The 26,458-nt window shown below is 38.2% G+C and overlaps 1 protein-coding gene across 2 annotated transcripts in view; it reads right to left on the minus strand.

Moving 5' to 3' along the window:
* RASGRP1 (RAS guanyl releasing protein 1) overlaps positions 1–9,090 on the minus strand; it is a 40,485-nt gene extending 31,395 nt beyond the window's left edge. For both annotated transcript variants that reach the window (XR_003570705.1, XM_027879293.1), the window contains exons 1-2: positions 8,975–9,090; positions 6,469–6,638 (exon numbers count right to left, since the gene is read on the minus strand). Coding sequence is in view for 1 of the 2 variants with exons in the window: in XM_027879293.1 (XP_027735094.1) it covers positions 6,469–6,638; positions 8,975–9,006 (202 nt within the window). In the remaining variant the exon portion in view is untranslated. The remainder of the gene's footprint in view (positions 1–6,468; positions 6,639–8,974) is intronic.
* Between the last annotated feature and the right edge of the window lie 17,368 nt (positions 9,091–26,458).

Raw genomic sequence — 26,458 nt, forward strand, 5'->3', positions numbered from 1 at the left:
TTCCTTTGGGAAAATTTTTTCGCAGACATCAGGTTAAAAAAGAAATAATTTTCATTTTGGTACAATCACAATTAACTTTAATAGTTAGCTAAACAACACTTAGTATTCTCCAGAGCAGTAACTACTCTTCTGTTCCCACAATGTCATGCATTCGACAGAACAGTAATGACTCTTCTGTTCCCACAATGTCATTAATTGATCATTAACGTAGTTTCTGTTGCCAAGCAATACTAAAGTTTCTGCACTCAGAAATCGCACTCAGATTACTTAACACACAATGATCAACAGCATTTTAATACAGAACAGTACTATGAATAAACTTTAACTACTTTGGGGAGGATTGGAGACCTCAACATTCAGCCCAGGCTTCAAGGGGAAGGGGGAGAACCCTGTAAGTTTGTGCAAGCATGAGACAAAACCAAACGACTGTTTAGGCAAACCTAACAGAAAAAGAAACTACCATAGTTGCATTCTGTGGGTGTGCATACATGCCTTGAAAGACTTTACTGCCTTTGAATTAGAATTCTATGTTAGAATTTGGTATATGATAAATTTGGTAAAAGGATAAACTTGGTACTTGAACCATAATTGTTTTACTAGTTATTTTATGTTTTAACTAGACTCGAAGAATGTATTTCAGTTAAGAGGAGAATGGTTTTTTTCTAGATAACTGAAAGGGAAATAACTGGACAAAATTTTCAGTTTTTCTGTATTTTAAAGGAGAAGATGGCTACAGCTTTAAAGAGTGAATAAAGAGTGATATAAAATGTTATCAGTTCACATAACTAGACAGCTCCACTAATGTAGTTATTTTTCATTCTAGAAAATGTTAACTATGGCTATCTTGTACAGTTTTAGGCAGCACCTAAGAGGCAACCAGCACCATTGTCAGATTTGTGATTTCTGTCAAAACAATTCTGTGACATCTTTCATCCAGATTAGTCTGGATGTAGTTTCCAGTGTTTCTAAGGTTTGTTTACAAGTGTCTCACTGTATCACACATTGAGGCAACAAGCTAGTTTAGCACTGATCAAACACTGCAGAACTAGCATCACAACAGACTCTTAGACCTAGCTGTCTAAGACTACTGTGACCACTAGAAGCTGCAAATTACATTAGGTTCACATAAGTTCTATTAAGAATGGTGCTAATCTTAGGAGGTATGATTTTCAACTTCCTTTAACCCAGACATGCATTTAAATAATTTTTTTTTTAATTAAAATTGCCTTATCAGTATAAACAAATAGCTCCACCGCAAGCAGTTTATCATGGATGAGATTCCACACAGAATTACGCTACATTGCTCTAGGAAATAATTTTGTTGCTTTCCTAAAGCCCTTTACTTACATGTCTTTCAGGAAACCAAACACAGGGACATAAATTTAAAGATATTTCTTGATTTCTTTTTAACTGAAGTTCGTGAACTGTAGAATAAGCATAGGTCTTCCATGTGCTACAGTAAACATACTTCCAGCACTCAAATGTAACAGGCTAAGAGTAAGATCTTGCACTGAAAGATTATGTACAGAAATACCTTCATAACATTAAAATTCTGACATCTTAGGGAATTCTCAGCTTTCAAATTCTCAGATTTTTTTTAGGAAGACACAACTGTTTGAATAAATTGTGGCTTTCAAGAGCACTCTTGGAATTGTTTGTTAGATACTTCTAAGTAACATTTTGGGACTTTACTGCAGAAAAAACAGGGAGATATCAAATTGACACTATGCTTAATATACACTTTGTCCTGATTCTAAGAGAGTTTTTAAACACTTCTAAAAAAAATTTAAACAAATATTTTGTGTGGGTGAAGAGAAGGCCCTCTGACCTTACGTGGTTTATAAGCTTGAACTCATGTTAAAACAGCTCATTGCATCTTTGAAAGGTGTGTTTGTTTAAAAAAATAAGCACACTTAAACTTTACTCAAGATTCCAAAAGGTACATTTATAAGATTAAAAAAGACACATTCGAAGGAGAGAAAACAGGGACCTCTTACCATGCACAAACATATAGTGAAGTTACAAAGAGAAAAATAAAATCTTCCAGATTAGAAACTGACTTGATAACACATAGTCAGAACTTCAAACTCACGGTAGCACGATACCCTAAGGTGATAAATGTCATTAACATTTAGCAGATATACAATTAACAAATAAAGGTATCCAGTGAAGTGGACAGTGCTGATATATTTTTTTTCTCCCTGATCTGTAACACTTTCTGGACTAAATATATGTTATGCGTTTATGCAGTCTCACGAAGATGACTTAAAAAACTAGCAAAAAGTAGGGCTATGCTACTAACCATATGCTTCCTGTGTTCTACTGATCTGTTAGCATTAAGCAGTCAGTGTGGCCATGGACCAGTAGACTAGGGCCAGCTCTGCTGGTTTCATCAACTAAGCATAAGTGTTTTTATAACTAGTAACGAAAAGGAGACAAAGACATACTAATTTTCAGACAACTGTCTGCCAGTCAAAAGTACATTCTTCTTCAGGCTTTTTATGTACTACATAATGGAAAAACATGGATGTGGGGGGCTAAAGTCACTGTTCTACTTACAATTCCACTCCAAAATCACAGTCACTAATGAAAATTTCCTCCACAATAAATTATCTTCCTCCTGAAGCTGTCATATTCCAGGCCAAGAACTACTAACTATTTCTTTGCTTTCCTGAACTCACAATTCCAGCCATCTTGTTGCCAATTGAATACTGCTTTAAATTACTTCTTTATGATCTTTCTGTTCAGAATTAAGATCTCTCATGTAGAGGTTGCATGGAATCTAACCTTTCCGCAGCTGCTGAATTTTCTAGTCTTTTCGATCGTTTTACCCTACCTCCTGTTCTTCCTCTCTATGCACTCCTCCCTTTTTTGCTTTCTCTTTCCTTCCCCTTCTTTTCTAAGGCAATCACATGTGATGCGTTTACTTGTGCTCTACAATTCCTCTTGTCAATCCAGATTATAGCAGTAACACCATCCTATAGCTACTTGTAATGTTGAGAGATCTTCCAAGTCACGTAAAACATGTTTTGAATGACTTGGAAAATCTCTCACAACATTGTTTTGAATCACTTATCTCTTATTGAATCCTTATATAAGACAGTGTTTTGAATTACTGTCCTATATAAGCAAACCTCCTCTCTTAAAGCTAATGAGAGTGGTTTCAAGTCTCTACAGATCTTCACCTAATCTCAGGACCCATATTCCCTTCTAAGACACTTCGTGCCTTCAGTCTCTCATGCTATTTTTAACCCAAACTCTTTCCCTCACTTACATCCTTGCTTTTTTGTTGCCTTTACTTTTGATAATGCATTTGCGTGATGGTTCATCTTACTCATCCTGATTCAAACTTTCATGGAACTTGAAGAAACCTCCGCTTTTAGCATCTCCTTCTCATCATGCTATTAAAAAAAAAACACTTGGATAATGCTGATCTCTCAGTTGTTGTGATCTCCTGCATGACTTCAGACTACCTCATATGACCCTCACTATTTCTGTGTCTAAAGCACATGCCTGTCATTCACCAGTTCTAGCTAAAGAAGACCAAATTTGAGAGGTGAAAGAGCACACACCAATCATCCCAAAAGTAAGGTATTTAAGTTACCCGCGCTGACCAAGCTTTTGATCTTTTGGCGGGACGGGGGAACGGAACCAAACCAAACCAAACCAAAAACAAACAAACAACAAACCAAAACAAAGGCCTCCTAACTCTTTATTTTTTGAATCAATGGATACAACACCACCATCGTAATTACGCTATTCTGACCATGTTCCAGTGTCATCTCCTATCTAGATACTTCTACAGATATTAACTCCAAGATTCGGTCTTTCTTCCTGACCTCCTTAGTGTAGGTTTTGGATTAACTTGGTTCTCTGGACAAAACTTGTCTTTCTACAAAACATCTTGGAATCCATTTACAACACTGCAGCAAAGCTTAGTCCTCTCAATTTCAGCTTAGCATATCCCACTTTCTCCTTTCTTGTCCTTATCCCTGATGTAAAATACTTCTCTTCTTTACAGCTGTGTGTACTAATTCTTAATACTCTCTTATTTAGACCTCCTTGTGAGAGTCTTTGCATATATAGCAAAAGGCTGCCAACTTCCTTACACACCATTCTGTTACACAATATTTGTTTTTTCCAAACTTGTATAATTGAGTCCAGGAGCATAAATTCAGCTACACACATTATATAGGAATTGTATTTGTAAATACAGTATTAGCAAATGCAGTATCATATTAACATAATGCAGTATATCTTGTAAAATGTGATGCATCACCACCTCTATCTACTGCCTCTTGTTCTCTTTAACACTAGACAACAAATTAATCCAGAAAACAAACTTAAATTGTATAATGTCTTGAGGGTTTTTGTATTTTTAACGTTTAAATAAAACTTGCTCAGATCACAAAAATGAATTTATAGAATAATGTATGAAATATTTTAGGTCAGCATATCCAAGACTGAAGATATAACCTCATTCTGAATAGAACTATTAGCATACAGGGTAGGAGATTTACTTCAGTATTATGCATGGGAAGAAACTTGTACAACCTTTCAGACTGCTTGTAATCAGTCTGTAACCAAGCTTTTCCCCCCACATTTTTCTCCGTACCCCCACCTCTCTTCAAAATCCCAAATTAAAATTTTTTTTTCATCTCTTCCTTTATTGGCTTTATTCACAACAACGTGAATGAATTTTGCACTGTGTTTTTATTGGTATCTGCAAGAGCCTTCTGTAATGAACTTCATCGTGTAAGTTATCTGCAGTTTTAACAGTTGCATTTTTATTTAAATACCCTAATGGGAAATTCCAACAGAGCGTAAGAACATGCATAATGTCATAGAAGATGTATAAATATATGAACTGCCCGATGAAGAGTCTAAAAATCTGTACCACGCATCATAACTCTATGTTATGATGCAGTCCTCAGTGAGTTATAATAATGTTTGCATATGCAGTAAATTCACTTTGCTAAACCTATGTACCACTTGTCCAGGTTCAAGAAAACCCCATCTACTGGGTTACATATATATATATATGTATATATAGCTGGACAGGTACACTTGGTTTTCTTGGTCAACTTTTAATATATGGGTGTCCAGGAATCTGAGAACATAGAAGCATGTATGTTGTTGTGCAGAGTACTAGACAACAACAATCTCCCATTCAGGGTTTCACCTACACTACTTTAAATCAATAACCTTAATAATTTTACTAGATTTTTACAACATTACAGTTATATCATCTTTTTCATAAAAATATGGAGACAATATTGGTCAAGTAGTCACAATATTAAAACCATCTGAAGGTCTCGTGTTTCAGATGTCTTATCCCACTCTTAGAGAACCAAAAATTACAAAAATATGAATCAACACTTTTTAAGGAATTAGGGCTTTATAGGACTTCAGTGAATATGTTTTCACAACATTTAAATGGAGGAGAAAAGAAGCCAAAAAGAAACAAGACATTACTGACAATTACAAGTTTCACCAGTTTTTCTCAGACATGCATTTCTCTGCACATGCTGATTGAAATGCTTTAAAGATTAATGAATGTGAAAGATTAGTAATAGTTTACACTGTATTTATGCACTGTACCACTTGATCAGCACGATGTGTTACTATTTAACTATACAGATTTTTTTTTAGAGCTGAGTGGGTGTTCAAGTACATTTATTTTCTAAGGACTACTCTGCAATCAAGACTTTGCCACATATACTTTGAGAGTCACTCATAGCACTGAAAGACTCAGCACCAAAAAAAAAAAGACATGCTACTTATAAGCAAATCATTCAGAATCATTTTGAGTACCTTCAGTACTAATATATTTTAATAATATAAAATATAAACACATGGACTAATGAAAAAGTTGGAAAAGCAATCTAGGAATACAGGGCTTAGGCAACACACTACAATTCTTGTTGTAAAAAGACAAATGGATAATTGATAAGCACAAAAAGGTATACAGTTGTGATTTCTTTTCGAATTCCTTCTCTTTTGTAGAGAAGCAACTTTAAATCTATACTGATAATGTAAAAAGCAACCCAATGTGATCTCAGCTAGTTTAAAAATAGCCCTTCTCATTTAAAAATATTTGATATGAACACATTGTTTGCACACATTATGGGAGTGTTACTGTAATATGCAAAATAAGATTACTTGCTGAAGTTTGCAAAATTGGTACTTGAAGGAACAACAAAAAGCATTCATAGAAGTATAGATGACTAGAATTTGTCTTGTTCCCTCAAGAAAAAGCAGTAGTCATAACAATCTCTTAGCATCTGTTACACACCTATGCATAAATACATCCACCAACCTATAAAAATAGTCACCTACAGCATAGAAAATTCTCAGTTAACACCTTTCTATTCCCCCAAAGAATCAATGTAATTCACTACCAAGTGACCTAAACATTGCCAGGACAGGAATAAATTAATATGATTCTAAAAACCTCCAGACACTCACCAAAAGACTGAATGCAGGTTTCAAGAAGATCTTCCAAAGTGGCTCCTTTGGCTAGATGCCCCAATGGCACCATCATGACCTGAGTATGGTTTGAGAGGCTGTGACAGTGACTGGCCTGTTTCAGCTCCAATGCTGATTCAGGGGCAGTGCTGCATGCTTGAGCAGATTGCCTAAAGAAAGCACAAGAGTGAAATAAATACAAGAAGATAGAGTGGCAAATTTTAGATTGCATGGGAAAGGAGGAGAGATTTAAAGGACAAGTAACTCCTTCTAGCTATGAAAGACATAACCCTCCCACTTAATATGCACACCAAAAGGACTGCTCAGTGAGTGTCTGTTTTGGTGTTTTTTTCTGCTAAATGTGGAGTGCAGAGTGCTTGGTTATAGAACTCCCTGAATGATTTGTCAAGATTACCAGAAGTATTTGCACTGTAGTTTCAGAATAAGCATGAAACCCTCTCAAACTATGTAATAGCAATAGTGTCATGCAGTAACCTACCACCACATATCTTTATGCCCACCAAAAGTAAAGGAGAAAAAAATATGACTATAATCAAGTATTAAACACATTGGAAAACACTAGGCTAGCTTTAATAATTTAATTTGGGAAAATCTCTATTAAGTAAACACAATATCAGTGCAACCTCACAGTGGTGTATTTCACAATTAAAACGAATATATTAATTTGCATCCATTCTATACTATTATTTCCTACGAGGTTGTTTTCAAATAGCATAGATAAGTAAATAAATGTATTTAATAATAAATGTAAAAGAAACCAATTCACGAATATGCATGTTTACAGATAATATTAAAGGCTGTTCATTGCTTGCTTAGTTCATAATTCTGTATGAAACCATAAATAGGCACAATATTATATTGATGAAAAGTGCTGAAACATATTTGTCTGCAAGTAACATGAATCACTGCAAAATCTGACAAAAGTATAAACGTACAGTTCATAGAAGAACAATAACCACTGCTGTTTTAATAAAACTTGGGTTTATTTCAGGGACTCCTGACTTTTCAGGGATTCCTTGGGTTTATTTCAGACCCTCCACAGTCTTCCTAAACAAGTGACTCCAACATCTTTAAGATGCTGTCTTACATACGACGCTATGCTATCATACAACTTTTCTTGGAGCACTATGCAAGACTTTATTAATAAGCTGACAGTCCTGGCAAGAAAAGGAATAGAAATGTATCCAGTGTGCATATTACACACAGATAACAGAAGCAAACTCACAAACATCCCCATACAGGCACTCCTGGACGAAGCTGGAAATATCCATGACTTACGAAAAAAGACTGGACCCTAACTCATCCCAGTGAATGTCAAGTCTTATCCTTATCTTTCTGTCTCATTTGAATGCTTTGAAAGCCACAAAACTACCCACGGTGACGCTTACAACCCAACACTGATCCCAGGCCTCCATAGTTTCAAAGTTAGGAAACTACAAGCCTGACCCTGCAGAGGCAGTGACCATCACTGAGTTCCTCCGTAGGCTGACAGTGTCTATGCAAATATTCTCTTCCCCTCCCTCTTTCTCTAAATTTCCCTCTTAGCTTTGTGATATGACTTCCTGTTCTCATTTAAAAAGAACAGGAGCCTGATAAGCCTTCAGGGTTTTCTTTTCACAGGCTTAAACCCCTCTCCTAGCTTTATGCCGGGGACTCTTCAACACAGGGCAGAGGATCCTAGCAATGCAGTAGTAATAAAGTAGGGTTTAAGGCAGAAAATATTTCAGGTTTTGGCAACACACTGGAGAAAAAATGAAGTTTCCACACCCCAAAAAAAGTTTACAGTAACACTGTGGCCGACTTGGCCACACTGGACAGGCAAAGGTCAGCCAGTGACACTTCTGGCCACTTCTTAGAACAGATCCTCTCGCAGCAGTCACCCGAGAAGACAGACAAAAGAGGAACCGGGAGATGGCAGGGGGACGCCCGCCCTGTACTTCCACTGCACGCTAGCGCCGGTGGAGAAGACACCAAAAATAAGTGACCACGCGCTCGTGGAGCGACAGCGGAGCAGGTGCCGCTCCCTCGCAGGGCCGGGACAGCCACGTTCCTGCCCCTCGACCAGCGCCCCCCGCCCCGCAGGCAGTGCCGCAGGTGACCGAGCCCGGGGGACGCGGTGCCGGCCCCCCCGCTCTGCCCGTACCGTAACGTGAGGCTTCTTCATCCCGCAATGAACAGCCTGCCCGGCGCATACTGGCGTTCAAAGGGATGAAACCAAATCCTCCCCCGCACACCCGCTCCCGCGCTTCTTTCCTCCCTCTGTCCCACCTGGGAGGGCCCCGGCTGGCCCCTGAGGAGCTCCAGCCCCTGGAGTGTCGCCCCCGCAACCCCGGCAGCCCTCCAGCCTCGCAGCGGGGCAGCGCCGTGCCCGTCCCCCCGCCCCGGCGAGCACCGCACGGTGTTGGGGGCAGCGTCGTGAGACCGACCCCGGCACCACCGCAGCAGGGAGGGGACACCGGAGCGTAAAACAACACGGTAAACTCACTGATTTTCTCTTCTTTTCCCTAAGGTCCCCATGTCGGTGCGAGGCGCGGCTCCGCCGGCCGGCAGACTGTGCCGGCGGCGCAGGGCGCGGGACTGCGCGGAGCGGAGGAGGCCGGGCGGAGCGGCGCACCCCGCGCATCGCCCCCTCCCTCCCTCCCGTCCGCCCGCCCGCCTCGCCGCTCTCCGCGCCCGTCTCGCCTCGGGAGGAGTCTGAAACCGATTCAAGTAGGGCAGCAGCGGCGGCCGCCACCCGTGACGAGCGCTGGGGAAGATCTTATCGGCAGGAGGAAGTACGGAGCTGGGGGCTGCTCTTCTCTGAAGCCGCTGGGTTTACCAAGTACCGACAGGCGCTCCCGGCTCTCGCCGCTGGGCTCTAAAGCCGCCGCAACTTTTTTTCCACGGCTCAACTCCTGTCAGGCAGGCCCTCCCCTCCCCTGCCCCCCGCTATGGGGAAGCTCCCTCCCCAGGGCGGGCTGAGCTGCCGGGGCTCACAGGTGCCTCAGCCGCGCCCCCGAAGCACCCCCGGCCGCGGCCGGCACGGGCCCCTCCTCACCCAGACTGGGGTGGGCGGTGGGGGCCCCATGGCGATGTGGCTCACGGGGAGGTGCCCAGCGCACTCCGCTCCACGTGGTACACACAGCTGGAAGGGAGCGTCTGTGCGATGCTCGGGTGGGGACACAAAACTGAGATACCCACCTTGACGATTGCCATTTTAAGGGCTCTGTGCTTATTTGGCACCTTAGTTTAATCGCAGAGCAAGGAAAGGAAACCCGGTGTTTTTCATGGTTCTTGTATCATCTTTATGAGTTTCTGAGAGCTCTTCCAAATCAACATTGACAACTTCTCAACTTCTGAGAAGAAATGGCCAGGCAGAAAATCTGAAAGGGCAAACTCACCCCATATCATACAGTTTATCCAAATGGGTTTTTGTTGAGAAATACACTCAATGGAACAATACAATACTGAGTCACAGAGCCATCGCATTATCAACAACTTATTTTAAGCTGTCAGTTTATGTTTTTAAACATTACTTAGTCATCGTAATGCCATTGTGCCACACACCAAGATTCAGACAGATTTAATGAACCGTTTATTTAATTTTAAGACTAACTGGCAAGATTCAGGTATTCCCGTAATTCTCTGACCAACAGCCAGAGCACATTTCTCTTTAGGTCTCAAAAATTATCAATTTTGCTCACCGGCTTTTTGTCAGAGGCAGTGGTAAATACCATTATCACCACAGTAACTGGGGCAACCTGACTTTTGTTTTGCTGAAGAATTCCAAGTAAAAGGAAAAACCTTACATACTCCTTGAAATCACATTCAGTAGGTGTCATTCTTCTGAGTAAGTTGTAAACTCATTCCTAGCATAGAGCTTGAAGGTCACTGTGATTTAAGAAACACAAATACATTGATATATATTCAAGATCACATGTCATATGCTCTGTGGTATTACCTACAGCAATTATGTTGTTGAGCCAATTTTCTGGCTGAATTGTACTTCAGAGAAGTACATCCCAGCCATCCTTGCTTTTTCTTTAACACATGTTCCCTGAGAAGTTCACATGCACGCATACACACAGAAATAAATGTGGGTTTGACAGAAAAAGTACTCTCTAGCTTTGTGGTCTGAAGGTAATCTTTACAGTGGGCCAACTAGTGGAGCATGTACTACCACAGTGAGTTGAACACAAAAATTAATCCAGGAAAAAATAAACCCAACTAAAAATTATACATATTCTGCTATACAGTCCTAATTATTTCATTCATTTCACCACCCGCTTACATTAGCACAACTGCTGCCACAACCAAGCAATGGCAAGACAGCAAGACCATACATTTTTCCAGTAGTATTCACTTAGATCTTTTTAGCACAGATCATTGTAAAAGCACAGCCTTCTGAAAGTTTTTGGTGTCCTTGTGGTGTGGATCATGAATGAAAAGGTTCCCTGGTGCTGACAGTGCCTCTGCTAGGTGGCTGGATTAGTAGACAATTTTAGAAGGGCAAGACAGATAATCTAGCGTAGGAAGCAATTCCAGAAAAGAAGAAAAGCTTGCTAACATAATTGGGAAGAAAGACAGCAAATAGAAACCTAAAAGTCACTGTATGAAATGTCAGCATAGCTTATGCAAACTAGGTAGTAATCAGAGTCATTTGGTTTAACAAGTGAGAGCCTCCTAGCAATTGCATATGAAGGAAATTTCATCTGAGCTGTGATGTGCCAAAGGTGTGGCTGCCCTATATCGTCAGGCCTATTTAAGGTATCATCTAAATTTATTTCTCTGTTATAATTAAGGTTTATATTTCTTAGAACAGGTTTCTGGCTTGAGGTTGATTTTTGTTAGAGCTAGTAGAGCAGTTCTAGTATTGTGTTCCAAGCCTGGGTCATACCTTTTGATCAGGATGATCTAGGCTTTGGGTACACTAACCAATTTATCAAACATTTTCATTTTCAGAAAGTTGCAGTGTTAATGAAGGTTACCATAGTAATTCTCTTGCTGTTTTTCCCTTCACGCAGCTTTGCCATAGTGGCTAGAGATGGAATGTTGCGCTTTCTGCAGCAATGTGCCCTGCAACAGTGTTACCTTTTGTGGCTTTATCATAAGCATCTTCCTTCAATGGTGCATGCTCGAGGGTGACTTTTTGGATAACTGCAGCTTTCATTTATAAGTGGGAGGCAGTAAGCTCATACTCATTATTGCAAAATGGGACCTCAAAGTATAAGACTGTAGGATTCAGAGGGGAGAGTAAATCAAGAAGAATGTGAATCCTCTTTTTAAATATGATCTTTAAGTCAGGTTGAAGAAAACTGGACTGATCTTATTAGAGTGCTTTGGGTTGTCAATAAGGTATCTCTGAATTTCCAGGTTTTCTGCAAGAACAGAAGGAATTGATAGCATGTAGTAGTCCCTGCCTCCTTCCATTTAAGGACCATAGGTTTGTGTACATTGTAAGCAAGACATCTTAGTAGTTAGTACGTAGTCAATCTACTTCTATACTGACATTTCTTCTGTAAAGGTTGCTTCTGTTAAACACATTAACATCCAGCAGTCAGCCTTTAGTTGAACAAGGAGAAATAGAGACACAACTAGAATTCATGAAAGCAGAAAAGGAAAAGCTTAGGAAAACTGTCAGAACCTAGAATAGAGCATGGAATACTGAGTCTTGCTGCTTTTTGAATTTACCAGAGTATGTCTTGGGTTATTTGGCAGCCATGGGTTCCCCATCATTCTCAGTGAACACTCAGGCTGATCATTACAGCTACTGTTAATTTGTTCACTTCAAATGCCAAAGGTCTGTGGAATGGATTAAAAGAGTCTGGTCCTAGTAATCATCCATGTAGTTGTAACCATGATGCCACTTGATGGAACATCTGAGGGTTTTCATCTTGGAAATTATAGGTAAGACACAGCTTGTAGGTAAAGGCAATAGCTTTTATCAGACCAAGTGTCTCATTTAGAAAACTACAAAATTTTGAGTAGACTTAACAAGCATTTCTGCAGAGAATCATTCAATGACTGAGTTTAGAAGGGGCCTCAGGTCCAGCCTTCTGCTCAAGCATGGCCAGCTGGTTGCTCAGGGCTTTATCTAGCTGGATCTTGAAAGACTCTGAATTTGAAGGCTGCACAGTTTCCCTGACCAACCTATTGGAATGTTTGACTGTTCTCCTGATTAAAAAGAAAATCTTCAAAATTTAAAAAAAAAAAAAAATCATCTTTATATCTAATTACCGTCTTTGCTTGTTTTGGGTTATTTGTTGTCTCTCATACTCCTCCTGTGAGCTGCTGTGAAAAACCTGGCTCCTCCTCAATAGCCTTCTCAGAAGAACAGTCAGTCTGCTATTACATCTCCTCTGAGACCATCTCTTCTCCGAGCCAAAAAGGACCAGTTCGTTTAGTATCTCTACTCAGCACAAGTTCTCCAGCATCCAACAGTCTCAGTGGCCCTCTGCTGAATTCAGTCCAGTTCGTCAATGTCCTTCTTGTACTGGGGAGCCCAGAACTGGCTCTGTGCCTATGAATACAGCCCAGGGTGCTTTCAGGGCATGCTGCTGTCTCACGTGCTACTTGCTGCTTGGCAAAACCTCCACCTCCTTCCCGGCAGTGTTGTTCCCCAGATAGTCAGTCCCACTTTCCAGTTATAGTACAACCCCTACTCCCTGAGCCTAAACATTTAATCTGCTTTTTCCTAGTTGTGTATCTAGTTGTCCACCCATCCACATGTCGGTGTCCAAAACTGAATGCAACAACATTATGGGAAATCCAAGCATTCAATAGTGAAAATTAAATAAAAACATGTTCTTCAATAAAGAAAAGGACTAAGTACTCTTCTTTTTTTTTTTCCTTTTTTTTTCTTTTTTTTTTTTTTTGTAAAAAGGTCCTCATTTTCTCATTTTGAATACCACAACTTCTTGGCCCTTCTCTTCTGCCTTTGCTCCCCTCTTTTTAATGGGAAAAATAATCTCACTGTACAATGAGTAATAAAGTCTTTTTTTGATTTACAGTCATGTTGGTGAATATTTATCCAATTGCTTAGTAATATACTCTGAAAAGAACCGCATTTGTGTTTGTGAAAGTGCTCACATATTCCAGGGTTGCATAGTATACATGAATGCATGATTTTGCATCCCAAATTAGAGGTTTCACATTCAGCGCAGGAAATTTGATGCAGATAGATGGATATATGCATCAGGCAAGACATATAGTACTCTAGTACCTGAATTTCATCAGTACTCAGATCGGGATTCTGAGCAGAGACAAATCTGTATAAAATTGCCAAATTCCTCTTCCCTTTTTCTTCTTTTCAGATAAATATTACAAGGTGAAGTGAGACAGCCCAGTACAATGTAGAGATTTCTAATTTTAATAACCTAATTTCTCATTCTGTTTTCATCTGGACTCCCTCACAGACTTAAAAGTCATCAGATAGTCTAAAATTTACTCTAAGAACTATGCTTAAATTTATCATTAGTTGCTTGTACAGATAATTTGCAAGCTGCTGATTGGCAATAATCTTGCACTGCCAGCTATGTGTAACTGAAACTGTTTAAATAACAAGGGACTAAAATTAATTGTCCTAGTAAAATAAAAAAGCAATTAACATATATCTTGATAATATATAAAAACATCAAGAAGTTTGGTGAGTCAGAAAATGTTACTTACTGATGCCGTTCTTCTCAGTAAAATCACACTTCGATTTCTGTGGCTTGCAGGCTTAGTCTCCAAGCTTTCTATTGATTCAAGGTGTTGATATTTTTCTACTTAGGATAATGCTGAAATACAGTGAGGATTAATCAGCTGCTTATAAGGATCATCTGCCTATCTTGCATTAATGTCCAGCTGTTCCAGAAGCAGCACACAGTGGGGCAATATGCAGTGAAAGGTAATGATATTGCTAACCGAAATCTGTGTTCTGTATCAATAAAAGTAAAATCACATTTAATTCTGGCATCAGGGAAAGATAAAAGTTTTTATTTGCTATAACTGAATCCAAGAGCATTGTCTTCATAATTTCTATTTCCCTCCAGTGGTCCATGGCAAAATAGTTTTCTTTCCTTTATGGTCTTTCAGAATTAATGTACTTGATCAGTTTTCATTCAGGTCATCAAAGTGCTTATATGTACATACAGTTTGCCAATTGATTTTGATAAGAATTGCACAAAAAATTAATCTCCTTCCCTTCCTCCTCCCACTCCCCCCAAAACCCCAACTATCCTGCAACACCTTCTTTCTTAAAACACATGTGTATAAAGTATGGATAGATAAGGTTAAAAACAGCCTCTACCCTTGAAATAACCACTGTCCAGAAACAAGATACAGAAAGGAAAAGCATAACAATACTACTAAGAATGCTTCTTTTTGGTTCACCATCTGATTTAAAAGAACAAAATAGCTACTTAAACAGGATGTAGATAACATCATCCCAAACGTCCCTATGTAAACATTTTCCAAGGGGGACAGTAATTAGCTACTTCCTTTACAGGATATCTCTTGGTCAGCAGCAAGAGGCCAGACACCACTTTCTAGAAATATACTAAGTGTATTGTTTTAACTTTAAAATTGGTTTCACAGATAAATTGTTGTGGATATAACAATCCTTTTGAAAGTGTAACAGGATGAAAGTTGGGCTCACAGAAGTTGTTAGGGTATTGAGTTTTTTTGATGTAATGTTTACTTAAATTTTTTCTGTTTAGCAAATAGCAGTGTTGATGGTTTTGCCATTGTTATTTGCAGTGACAAAGTCATTGGCAGGGATTGAGTGACAACTCCTGCTGACTGTGAGGTGAGAAGAAATAAGGAGTAATCAGAGGGGTTTCATAGGACATGGGTGTGAGGAAAGTGGTGTTTCACTGCCCTTTCTGATCTCATTTGCAGGGCAGGAACCTTTTCCAAGGGATTTCACCCTGAAATGCAAAGTTGTGCTGATTTGAACTGAACATTGCTGAAAATGTGAGTGGACATGATAGGCCACATAGACAAGGCCCATTCTTCTCTGCTGAGGGACTCTCCTTTTCCATCAGTTTAAGGGAAAAGCTCTTCTCCCTTCTCACCAGATTTTGCTTGCTTCTCTCTGCTTCTCTGATGTGCTCATTATGTGAGTCAAATGGAGAAGAAACGAAGTGAAGGGGGAGGAAGAGCATCTTCCCTCAAACCCATTCCAGCAACTCACCAGAGCCGATGGTTTTGGAGGATCAGAAGGAAGCAGAACAGGACTAACAAAGTCAGTGTGGCTGCAGGTAATAGTGGCTGCCAAAGGCTGGCTGTCTTCGGTTGTTATTGGTACAAGAACTAACAGTAAGTTGACTGTTATTTAAAAAGAAAAAAAGAGTCTTAATTGTGGGCTGCAATTGGTAAATTTTCCACCTATAAGTATGCATGAAGGGAAAGATTAAGCTTTTTAAGACTCCTGTTGTGTCTCATGTGCTCTCTTGTGCTCAGTTTGTCTGTAAACTTACGACTTGACCTGGAGGCTATCTGCTGCACATATACTGCAGAAGGAAGGGTATTTGACTGAGGAATTCAACTGACGCTTTTTCAGTTGAAGAGAACTGATATTTCGTAACATATTTGGAGCTACTTAGAAAAAATTCTGGGTTTTTTCAAAGCTGTTTACAAAATTTGTTACACACAACAGTCTGTTGTTGAATTACTACTTTGTCCCTGAAGAATATCATTAGGATAGGTCAATACGCTGGTCAGTCTCTATTGTTCTTATGGCTTTTATGAATGAATGGTGAAAATAGATTGGAGAGGTAGGGGACCAAAATACCAGCAAAACTGTTCTCAGACTCTTTGTAGGAGAATACTTAACACTCCTATATTGATACCATCAGTATAGGAAGGTAACATAAAACCTGTTCCTCAGTTTCCTGGATTTAATAGACAGTTTGCAATAAATTATGTTTGGAATAGGATCAGACAAATTAATTCAATAAAGAAAATTGTGAGTAAGGAGGGAGGTACTGGACATTGATGGTCTGTTGTGACTAGATGTGAAATGAATAGAGGGCAATGTCAATTACTTAGACCTAAAATGATGCAAATTTTCCTGAACTCTGAAAATCTTTTCTTTTTCCCAGTTTTATACCTTCTTACCTTCTCAGTTTTAAAGCAGTGTATATTGTTTCCTGTTTTAAAGGACTGCTCAGAATATTGTCAAGTATTACTGTCACTTTTATGGATTAGAAGCCCTATCTATTGTTGGCTTCAGTTTTAATCAGGGAGAGTAGCTGTAGCAGTACTGAACAGAATGTATTTGTGAATATATATCAAAACCAATGTTCAGTACTACATCAATAACCCCATCATTTGAATGTATTTAGGCAGCAATTCAGCAAATGGGGCAGGGACAGGCTGAAAATTTATATGCAGAAAATTAATCAGGTTTAAAGTAAGTCCTTATTTGTCAGGAGCTCCTCTAGGGGCGATATTAAGTGGTAAAACCCTACCCCAAGTCTATTGTTACCTTCAGGAACTTACTTTGTAAGTATAAGTGCCTCTGTGAATATCTAACTCAGAAAACAATGCAAAATTGTCAAGATATGCTAAGCACTTTTAGTGCTAATATTTCTGGTTGTCAGTCTACAAGAGGGTTGGGTAAAGTATCCAAAGCTTTTTTTAGCTTCATCTGGAAGGTCTTTTAAAATCATTAGTTTGCAGCTTCTTATTTTGTTTCTTTGATTGTTAGTAAAAATTTAATTGTACCTTTCTCCATCCCAGACAAAACCAGGATAAAAACTTCTGAAACCTTTTAAAATCATGTGGCAGAAACATGATGAGTGAAATCTTATGACAACCTGAAACTAATATGGTAGTGAAAGTTAGAGATTCTATTTCTGTCTGAAAAGTGGTTGTTTGGGTGTGTTCTTTCTACCTATCTACCTGTCTTATTTCCTCACTTCTTTGGAATTTTGAGAGGAAAGTTTGTTTGTGTTTGTTCAGGATGACTCACACGTTAATAAAAACCAAAGTGTGCTATTTCTTCATCAAATGCAAGCACATTTTAAAATTTGAGTTTAAACTTAGTGATATCTTTCTTTAAAAGTTCAGAAAAAAAGGGGATGGAAAAACATTGTCAATAAACTGCGTGACTAATGAATCAGAGTAACTGAACTAGTATTCTTAATGCAGATTGGTTTATGTCACTTTTACGAACATGACAAACATTATTATTCTCAGCATCAGTTACTGAATATTTCTTAGGACTGCGGAAAAAAAAGTTTTTTGTGTGTTTGCCTAGCAGGACAATGACCATAAAGAAGGAAAATTATGTTTAAATGAACATGTCAGATTCTATAAATATTCAAACCACTATTTTAAAAGGTGCAAACTATTTGTATTCAGACAGGACAGTTGATTAAGTGCTTTTGTCTCAGTCTGTGGTTGTGACAGTGAAAAAATAGTTTGAACTTTTAAAATAGGTCTGTACATCCCTTGACATTTTTTGCAGGCTAAGTGGCAAAAAACAGATTGTAGCACACTGTCAAAGTAGTTGCTCTTTGGGATTCAGGACCTCATATCTCTTTTAACCTAACTTTAGTGATGTCTCGGTCACATTTATGCTGTAGTTACTGAAGATTCAGTTTGACCTCCCAGTTGGAAGCATGAACATGCCATGCTGACTTTACAACATTGTTCATCACCATTAGAAGTTGGGCAAGCATGTAGATGTGATAGACCGTCTCATCTTCATGCAAACTTCCAAGATTGTGCTATGGTAATAGTTGTGGAGATGATGCTCACAGAAGCAGATGTGTGTGTGGCCAGTCTCTTCGCGAACGAAGAACCGGGGAAGGTCTTTCCACCTTCCAGCCTGCGCATTGGATTTTTTAGGTGAGACACAGTGTGCGCGGAACTGAGCCCACCCTTTAATCCTGAGGTTCATCTGCCGGGGCCAAGCACGCTTGGACGGTGGCAGCGAGGTCCTCAGGACGTAGATGAATTGCCTTACGGGCTAACGAGCTCCATCTGCCCGGGGAGGGGCCCCGACCAGGAATCGAACCCGGGTCTCTGCAGTGACAGTGCAGTGTGTTTTCCTCTACACCACCGGGGGCTCCCTACAGAAGCAGATACAATGTTAGTGTTTGATGTGCTTCCATAGGACGTTGTTCCTTTGGAGCTGTGCAGATTGCAGAACATGCTTAAGTATACCACAGGGAGTTGAAAGAGTTATTTAATTGATTTTTTTTAATATTTTATTTTAACTGCCTGTATTTACTTGCAGCCACCTTTTCAGGCATTGTTTGTATCCCTCAACACTACTTTCCTAATTTACCCTATTTTCCTGTCCCTTGAAATCTAATTTTAACCCTTTTGGAAACATCAAGGATAAGAGGGTATTCAGGAAGTCGCTCCAGCTATTTAACAAGTTTATTTCAATCATGAGCCTTTTCTTTTTCATTTTGGCCCCATTTATGTATAGATCAGAACATGTTGGGGTGTTTATAAATTTTACTTTATCTGTTGTGCAAATATCTCCTTTTGCCTTTTTATTTTTTTGTATCTCATCTGTCTCTTTGGTTGTCACAAGACAAATTACTTAACAAAGCAATTATTCAAAGCACCTTAGAGTTAGTTTATGGAATATATTTTGAAAAGCAATAAAAATTTCCCACTATAAGTCCCTGTGCTATCTTTAAGGGATTAAATACTATGCTTTTTGCAAGCTTAGTTGTTTTAATACTTTGATACTTCAGAAAATTGCTTAGAGGAATCCTCTAATTTGAAGCTGTTTAACTTTGTTAAATCTTTGTCAGTTTATTTTTATTTTCAATGGGCATATGGTGGTAATTCCTCATATTATAACAGTTTTAATGTAGTTAATCACACAGAACATGGGGCAAGTAAGGAACTACCAATATGGTCATTTTACTAATGAATGACTGTTCCTCGGGACTGATATCTTAGTACATAGATAATTTTGTCTTCCAAATTCTTTGGATCAAATTTAAAATTCTTAGTATCCTGACACAACTGCTTTCTCAATCTGGTGACATCTAAACTCTTTCTGGTCAGGCTAGTAAGTCCCCAGCAACCAAAATCCATAGGCTATTTGTTCCTCTAGCTATGTTTCTTGAAAACCATGATCCAAGGACTAGTTAATATTAAATATAAGTGAAATGGAACCTAATTTCTTCCCTTCCCAAGGAAGCGTTCTGGTAGTTGGCAGTGTTAATGTTTGTTGTGTGCATTCCCTGTGCACACAAGGTTCTTTAATTATTGAATATAAGAGAGTAAGAGCATGTTACCCTTTTAAGCAATCTATAGCCTGGCATTTAAGACATTAAAATAAGATTTGATTTTTTACCAGCAGCAGAAGGAATTGAACCTAGGCATCTCATAGAGCAATATTATAAGTAACAGAGCACTCTCTACAAGTGAGCACATCTCTATTAGGGCTCCTAGCATCTGAGCCACTGAATTTAAATACATTACAAAACCAGACACTTAACTTCCTTGCCCTTTGAAGCAAATCTGTCTTGAGAACAGATTTCATTGCCTCAAACATAAGAAGTGCCTCCCTTCAGCAGAGACACTTGTGCACCTCAGATGATCTTGTAGGATATGATCTATCAGAAGGAATTACTATTAACTGTGTTTAGCTGCTCCTAGCTCAGAATGCAGTCTGTGGCCAATCTGAGTAACTTAAGGTTTTGGATTCTGCTCCATGGCCAAAACCTCAAATGGCTTGTTACTGCTCATAACGTTTATTCAACACTGTGTTTCACTGTCAGGGTCACAAAAGAAAGCTGTGGAAGAGCAAAATACTGATTTTTAAATGTAAAAAGCTGATGCTAGTATCTTAACAAAGAGTCAGATTTCCTCTCTAAAATATTTCATCATAATCCAATAAATGTGTCTTAAACATGCTGTTGACTTATGCTTCTATCTTTCCTTGATTACATCACTTTCTCACATTGCAGTTGCATTGCTACTGTCTGAAAGTACCACCCTCTTTAAATGCGTAATTGCGGTGATTGCACAGTCAGTTGTATTCATTACTATAGCAACAAGAATAAAAATGTTCCCTAGCCCATCCCATGTAAAAAAGGTCTTAGCTTCTCTCCTTCCATTTTATTCTTATGCTGAATAAATGTTTGTGACACAGTGGAAATTGTGTTCTTTGGTTTGATTGAAGGCTGCTCACATTAGTGAGGGGGGGAAACTGAATTATACTGGAACTTTTGTTTAAAAAGGGGTAAATAAAATTTCTGACCTGCAGACTTGAAACATACACATCAAACATACAAACCCTCTCTCCAGCTTCACTCACACACTGTTGGCAGGGTATCTCACAGCAGGAAGGGGAGCAGTGCCTGTAAGGAGCAAGTAAATTCCAGCACAAGGCATGTGCTTGACCGGCATATTCTAATGTTAGAGGTTGAATCATTGCCTTCCTTGAGCCCCAATGAGGCCTTGTTTGCACTGATACTTTTGAGTAGACCTTGCCTCATTATGACATCTGAGATCGCTAACATAAATATTTGCCATAATGAACCACCTCAGTTTTCATCTCTGATTCCTCTTTCTTTCTTTAGATACATCAGTGAGCCTTTCTGCTGCCATGAGGTTTACCCTCTGAAGCACAGAGGAAATCTGAGCAGTCTTGTGGCTGTTCATGAAGACATGAAACCCACAGACTGCAAAGAGAAATCTGTACACCATCCACCCATGAGTAGTTATTCTAGTTATTTTATTACTAATAAACTATATGTGGCTTTCTTCCTTTAAGTTCCCATTCCTAATATTACACTGTTTCATGAGATTCCATTTTGTTGTTGGGTTTCTAATTAGCAAATTTCTTACTACAGAGGAAGACTCTCAAACATAACTGAAGAAGTCAGTGTGTGATTCTGCTGACATCAAAACTGAAGTAGCATGATTTCTATCACATGAACTTTCTTGCTATCAGGCTGTAGCCTGGCATCTACGGCTATCCCACTATTTTCCCAACATTTGTATTATGTTACCTTTGAGACCAAGACTTTTGAATTATGCTATCTGTGAGACCAATATTTTGTATCCAATTTGCTACAGTTTGCCAACAGGTTCAAAAGTTACTATTGGGAACATGTGTGCAGCCACCCATACACACCCACCGTGATTGCACAAGTTTCATTTCCTTAGGAAACCAGACTGAAAACAACAGGCAAAGCTGGAGAACTTGAAACTCTGTCTCCTAATCTGATGTAATATCCACATTCTGGCAATTGATAAAATGGGGTTTCCCCTGAAAGTCCTACATGTAAAAAGCAGCCTGGTCCACTGCTTATCAGGTTTAATGCAGGAAATCCTTTGTTTGCTATTAGTCAGTTGAGTAATTTTGGTCAAATTCTCATCTCTCATTTCCCCTTTTGCCTGTTTAGACACAGTATGGTCAAAGAGGAACAAGCACTTTGTCAATGTCTTTACAGTGCTTAGCACACCCATGACTCTAAAATTTAATCGATTCGTAGTGCAACATTCCTTTTGTTCATTATTGTATAATTAACCAGAACAGAAACAACATCTGAGGACTTCAGTCAGCAACACACCAGAAAATAGAACTGTTCACAGCTAACTTTTTGAAATATTCCTGCAGATTAGAGGGGATTTGTTTATCGACTGTGTGGACAAGTTTAAGGTGGTACAGCTTTTTTTGGATCATTTGAAAGAAAAAAAAAATCAAATAAGATACTCTTTATGAAGAATTAATCTAAATTACTAGTTTCTTTTAAACACTCTTCTTAAGGATTCTTCTTTTAAGCACTCATTTATTTAGCTATTTAGAAAATGAAAGGATCCTAAGAAGGAATTATGGTCTTATTATTTTTTGTCATTCTAAATTGAGAATGAGAACTATATTGAGAAATTCTGTCTAGTTTTGATGTAGCTGGTGGTATAAGTGCTGATAACTGAAGTAGAATATTTAAGGTGAGTTCAAAAGAACTATACAAATCTGGCTTACTCAGTACCTTACTATAAAGAGATCAAGGGCTGGGTTCTGTGATAAGAACACCACACTCTACATCCAATTATAGCAGAAAAAGTGACAAGTTTTCATTCACATTGCTTCTCTGAGATGCTTTTTCTTCCAGCACAGAATAAAATAATACAATTTGTGCCCAAAGTTTAAAACCTATTAACAAAGTTTTCTGAACTGTTTAACCATAACTGATAGTCTCATTTTGCATGAGAAATGTGTGCTGTGCTTTGGACTAATTAAACAGTGATCCCACAAAGCCCATGCAAGTTATGAAAAACGGTCAGTGAAACTTTAGCTTAATTTGGATTAGATGTCCATCATTCTCAGTTTATGTTAAACCAGTAAAAAGTTTATGTTTACAAAGTCATCTGCTTCCTCCAACTACTTTTAGGGCTTTTTTTCTTATATAGAGTGGGTTTACAAAAGCCAATTATTCTTTCATGCCCTATTCTAGGAATTTCCAATGTTCCAAACTTCTAAAAAATGATAGCTAATCAGAATTTGTTCCTGATTCATAAAAGAAATTTTAAGGAAAAGAACTTTGACAACAAGATACAACTAGCATACACAACACCAATTAACAGCTGAGTACTAAAAAATCTCTTTAAGCTGGCATTAACTGATGCTGCAAGCAAATTAACATGAAACACAGTAGCAGTGATTACAGTTAAGCTGCAGAATATATGCTGGAATAATAGGAAGCAAATATGTTGTCTATGCTAGGAATGTGAGAACTGTCATTCTAGAGTGCATCAGTGATCTTTGAACCTCAAATTTGGCATTTTCATCATGAGTTGTTGTAGACTTTATAATAGGCTATTTTATACTTAGATTGCTGCTTAGGGAAGAATCCCAAGTAGCTACAGTCCACCTTCGAATGAATCAACAGTACTTTCATGAAACAGGACCTCTTCAGATCCCCTTAGTGGAAAAAATTCACTTAGGGGCTTAATTCTATTCCCACCTTTTTTTTTTCTTTTCAAGTGTCATGTGATCTTTGAAACAGCACACTGTGCAAATTCTGAGCAGTAACTACAGAACAATCTGTTCTCAAAAAGTGGGTAATACTTCTGTACACTGAAGAGCTGAAGCATCAGAGAACTGCTGTCAGGGAAGGCACATAAAATACCCTGCCTGGATGTTTTCTGTCACTTAGATACATGACACGTGTACCCACACAGCTGTAGGTGAAGTAGAGAAGAGCCTTTCTCAGGTATTGGGCAGTATAAGAGAGATATGATATATGTTTTTAGAAAAAATCGTTACAACTGAGAGAAGTAAAGTTGCTGTGTAAAAATATTCAGAGATAAATATGGGGAATAACCTGACAACACACAAAATATTACTTAACCTTGTTTTGGAAAAAAAGCGCAGATATTTATCCTTTCTTATCAGCACATTTATGAACAAAAGAAATTTATCAAGCATTGCACATTTATAAAATCTAGCTCATACCTTACTGATCCTGACATTTGTTAAACATTCATTATTAGACTTACTCCATCACTAAAAATGACTCATTTTATGTGTAGAATTTCAATAATATCCTGGTTGCTAGGGTACATGTGATCACTGACATATAAAGTATCTGTTAGAAAAAGATTCCTTAGGTATATAATGATCAAATATGTAGGGTTTATTTATTCAATAAATGTTTTGCCAATACTTAATTATTTAGACAGCATGACATTTTATGCCTTTAAATAAATATTGAGTTGTATTGTACGCCATCTCTAACTGATGCATATGACTTTTTTTTTCCATGTCACTGAACAACTTGTTATTTTTGCCATATGCATATGATACAATAGTTTCCTGGGTGATTTTCCTTGACTTGTTTTTTTCCCCTCTGGCCCACTCTATCAGCATTGTTCCTTGTCTATATTTGGGTTTTTATCTTTCTTTCAAGCTTCTCCTAGCTTTTTCTGAGGACCAGTACAAAAAATTACCTCAAATGTGCATATGGGTTTTGATATGTGCTTCTATGTCTTCATCTTAGAACTACAGGCTTGTTTATGTACATGGCTTGAGGTCTGTCCCTGCATTAAATGCTTTCTGGTAGAGACTGGGGAGATTTCCTAGTGCTGTCCATTAGTCCAACCTTCTCCAGGATTTACGCTTAAGACACAGTCTGAGCTTTGAGACCAGAGCTATCTCTACCACACTGCTATTTAACTTTAAATTGTATCCTGAAAAAACAGTGGTGAAAGAATACTAAACCTACAAAGTCATGAAGTTGGCAAATGAGAAGACAAGAACCCACGTTTTCTATGAAACTAGAGCTGGGTTAAATAAATTACCTTTTCCAATTCTGTTGCAAAATCAGACTGATCAGAAATTACATTCATTTTATGTCAATCCAAAATTATTTTTTTCTTCTAGTCAAGTTATATTTTTCTTAGTTTGGATTCACAAAAAATACTTCATTGTGATTTTATTCATTTATTCCATGTCGCATTGGAAACATTTGGTCTTTTCAATTGCTTTTAATTTAGTTGAGTAATGAAATAAGGCATGATTTTTTCAAAATAAGACATAAAAAAAATTTCCTTTTTTATGAAACAAAATCTTTTGCCCTAATAATAACAAAAAAAGATGGTTTAGTGCTTCATACCCCTTAGTGTTCAGATTCAACTAGAGTTTGTACTGTAGAAAAAGATATTTTTTATTATTAAAAAGAAACCCCTAGATTTATATAAATCCTTACTTTAACCTGTAGGTAAACATGCATCAGTAGAGAATCTTTACCCACATAAAAACATATTAGTTCTGCAGGACTCCTGCCTAATGACTGAGCAGTCAATGCACAAGGTAATCAATGCTCACTGGGTATTGAAAGCACTATATTGCAAGGGATGAAAGTGGCATTGAAAGGGAAAGTGCTGTTAAGTAAGTATTATTACTGGAGCTCCTAAAGGGTCAGTCTTCAAACAGTATTTGTTTTGTCATTTCATTAAAAAGCTTAGTATGGATATGTGAGGGTGTGATAGTTGAGTTTGCCCATGGCAAAACGTGTGTCTATTGTTGACACAGAAGGATGAAATGTCCAGGAAGACCTGCATGACTGTAAGTACTGGAATCACATACAAGGGGCAAAATTCTATACTATCAAGTACATGTATTTTTTTGGGACTGATACTGAGAGTTTCTATTAATTTGTGAGCTTACTGACTGGAAACAGCTGTGGTGGGGACCCAGTGGTTGATCACACAATGATTTATGAGTCATCAGCGTGATATGGTTGTAGAAGAGGCATGTGTACTAGATGACACTGGCTACAGTAGTGTTGGGAAGCAGTGTTGTTGTTTTTGTTATTTGATGAGCAGGAGCTATCTCACCTACATCCAAGCCCAAGAAAGATGATTTCAGAGTGAAACAAATGTTCATTTCTGTGCTCTAATTCAATATGTCACAAAAATCTCATCATTTAGCCGAATATATGACATTTCACTGTAAAAGAAAACTTCAGCACACAAGCAGGTAGAAACTTCCCACGAATAAATTCAGATTGAACATAAGAAGTTCCTGGCAAAATGGTCAGTAAAATCTAGATATGAATAGGTTATGGCTTCTCCTATTATGGGCAAGCAACTCAATAATCTTTAAGATCAATTTGGAACATTTAGGAAAAGGATTAAATTATGTGGTTGGCTGCAATTGCAGGAAATTAGATTTAGCAACCCATAGCATAATTTAGGTCTGATGGTTGTATGATCCTATGAACAGTTTTCCATTTTCTACAGTATACTGCTCCATGAATTATTTACAGTTTATTGCAGTCTGCACTGAATACAGAAATTATCTTCCATTTTACAATTTCTTTTGTTATTACTTAATTAATTTTAGTAAAGGTTGAAAGAAAAACCATTTATGTTGTGTATAAGAAAAGCCAAGGTACTAAGAATAAAACATAAAATAATGTTGGGTGTCCCATCTAAGATGTCTATAATCTGGTTTTCCAAATATTTAGAAATGTATATTAAAATCATACATATCAATAACTTCTGTGGAGGAAACTCA

The sequence above is a fragment of the Empidonax traillii genome, unplaced genomic scaffold, assembly GCF_003031625.1.
Source record: "Empidonax traillii isolate 1590-97213 ecotype Southwest subspecies unplaced genomic scaffold, ASM303162v1 scaffold53:size2875158, whole genome shotgun sequence".
Classification (NCBI taxonomy): Eukaryota; Metazoa; Chordata; class Aves; order Passeriformes; family Tyrannidae; genus Empidonax; species Empidonax traillii.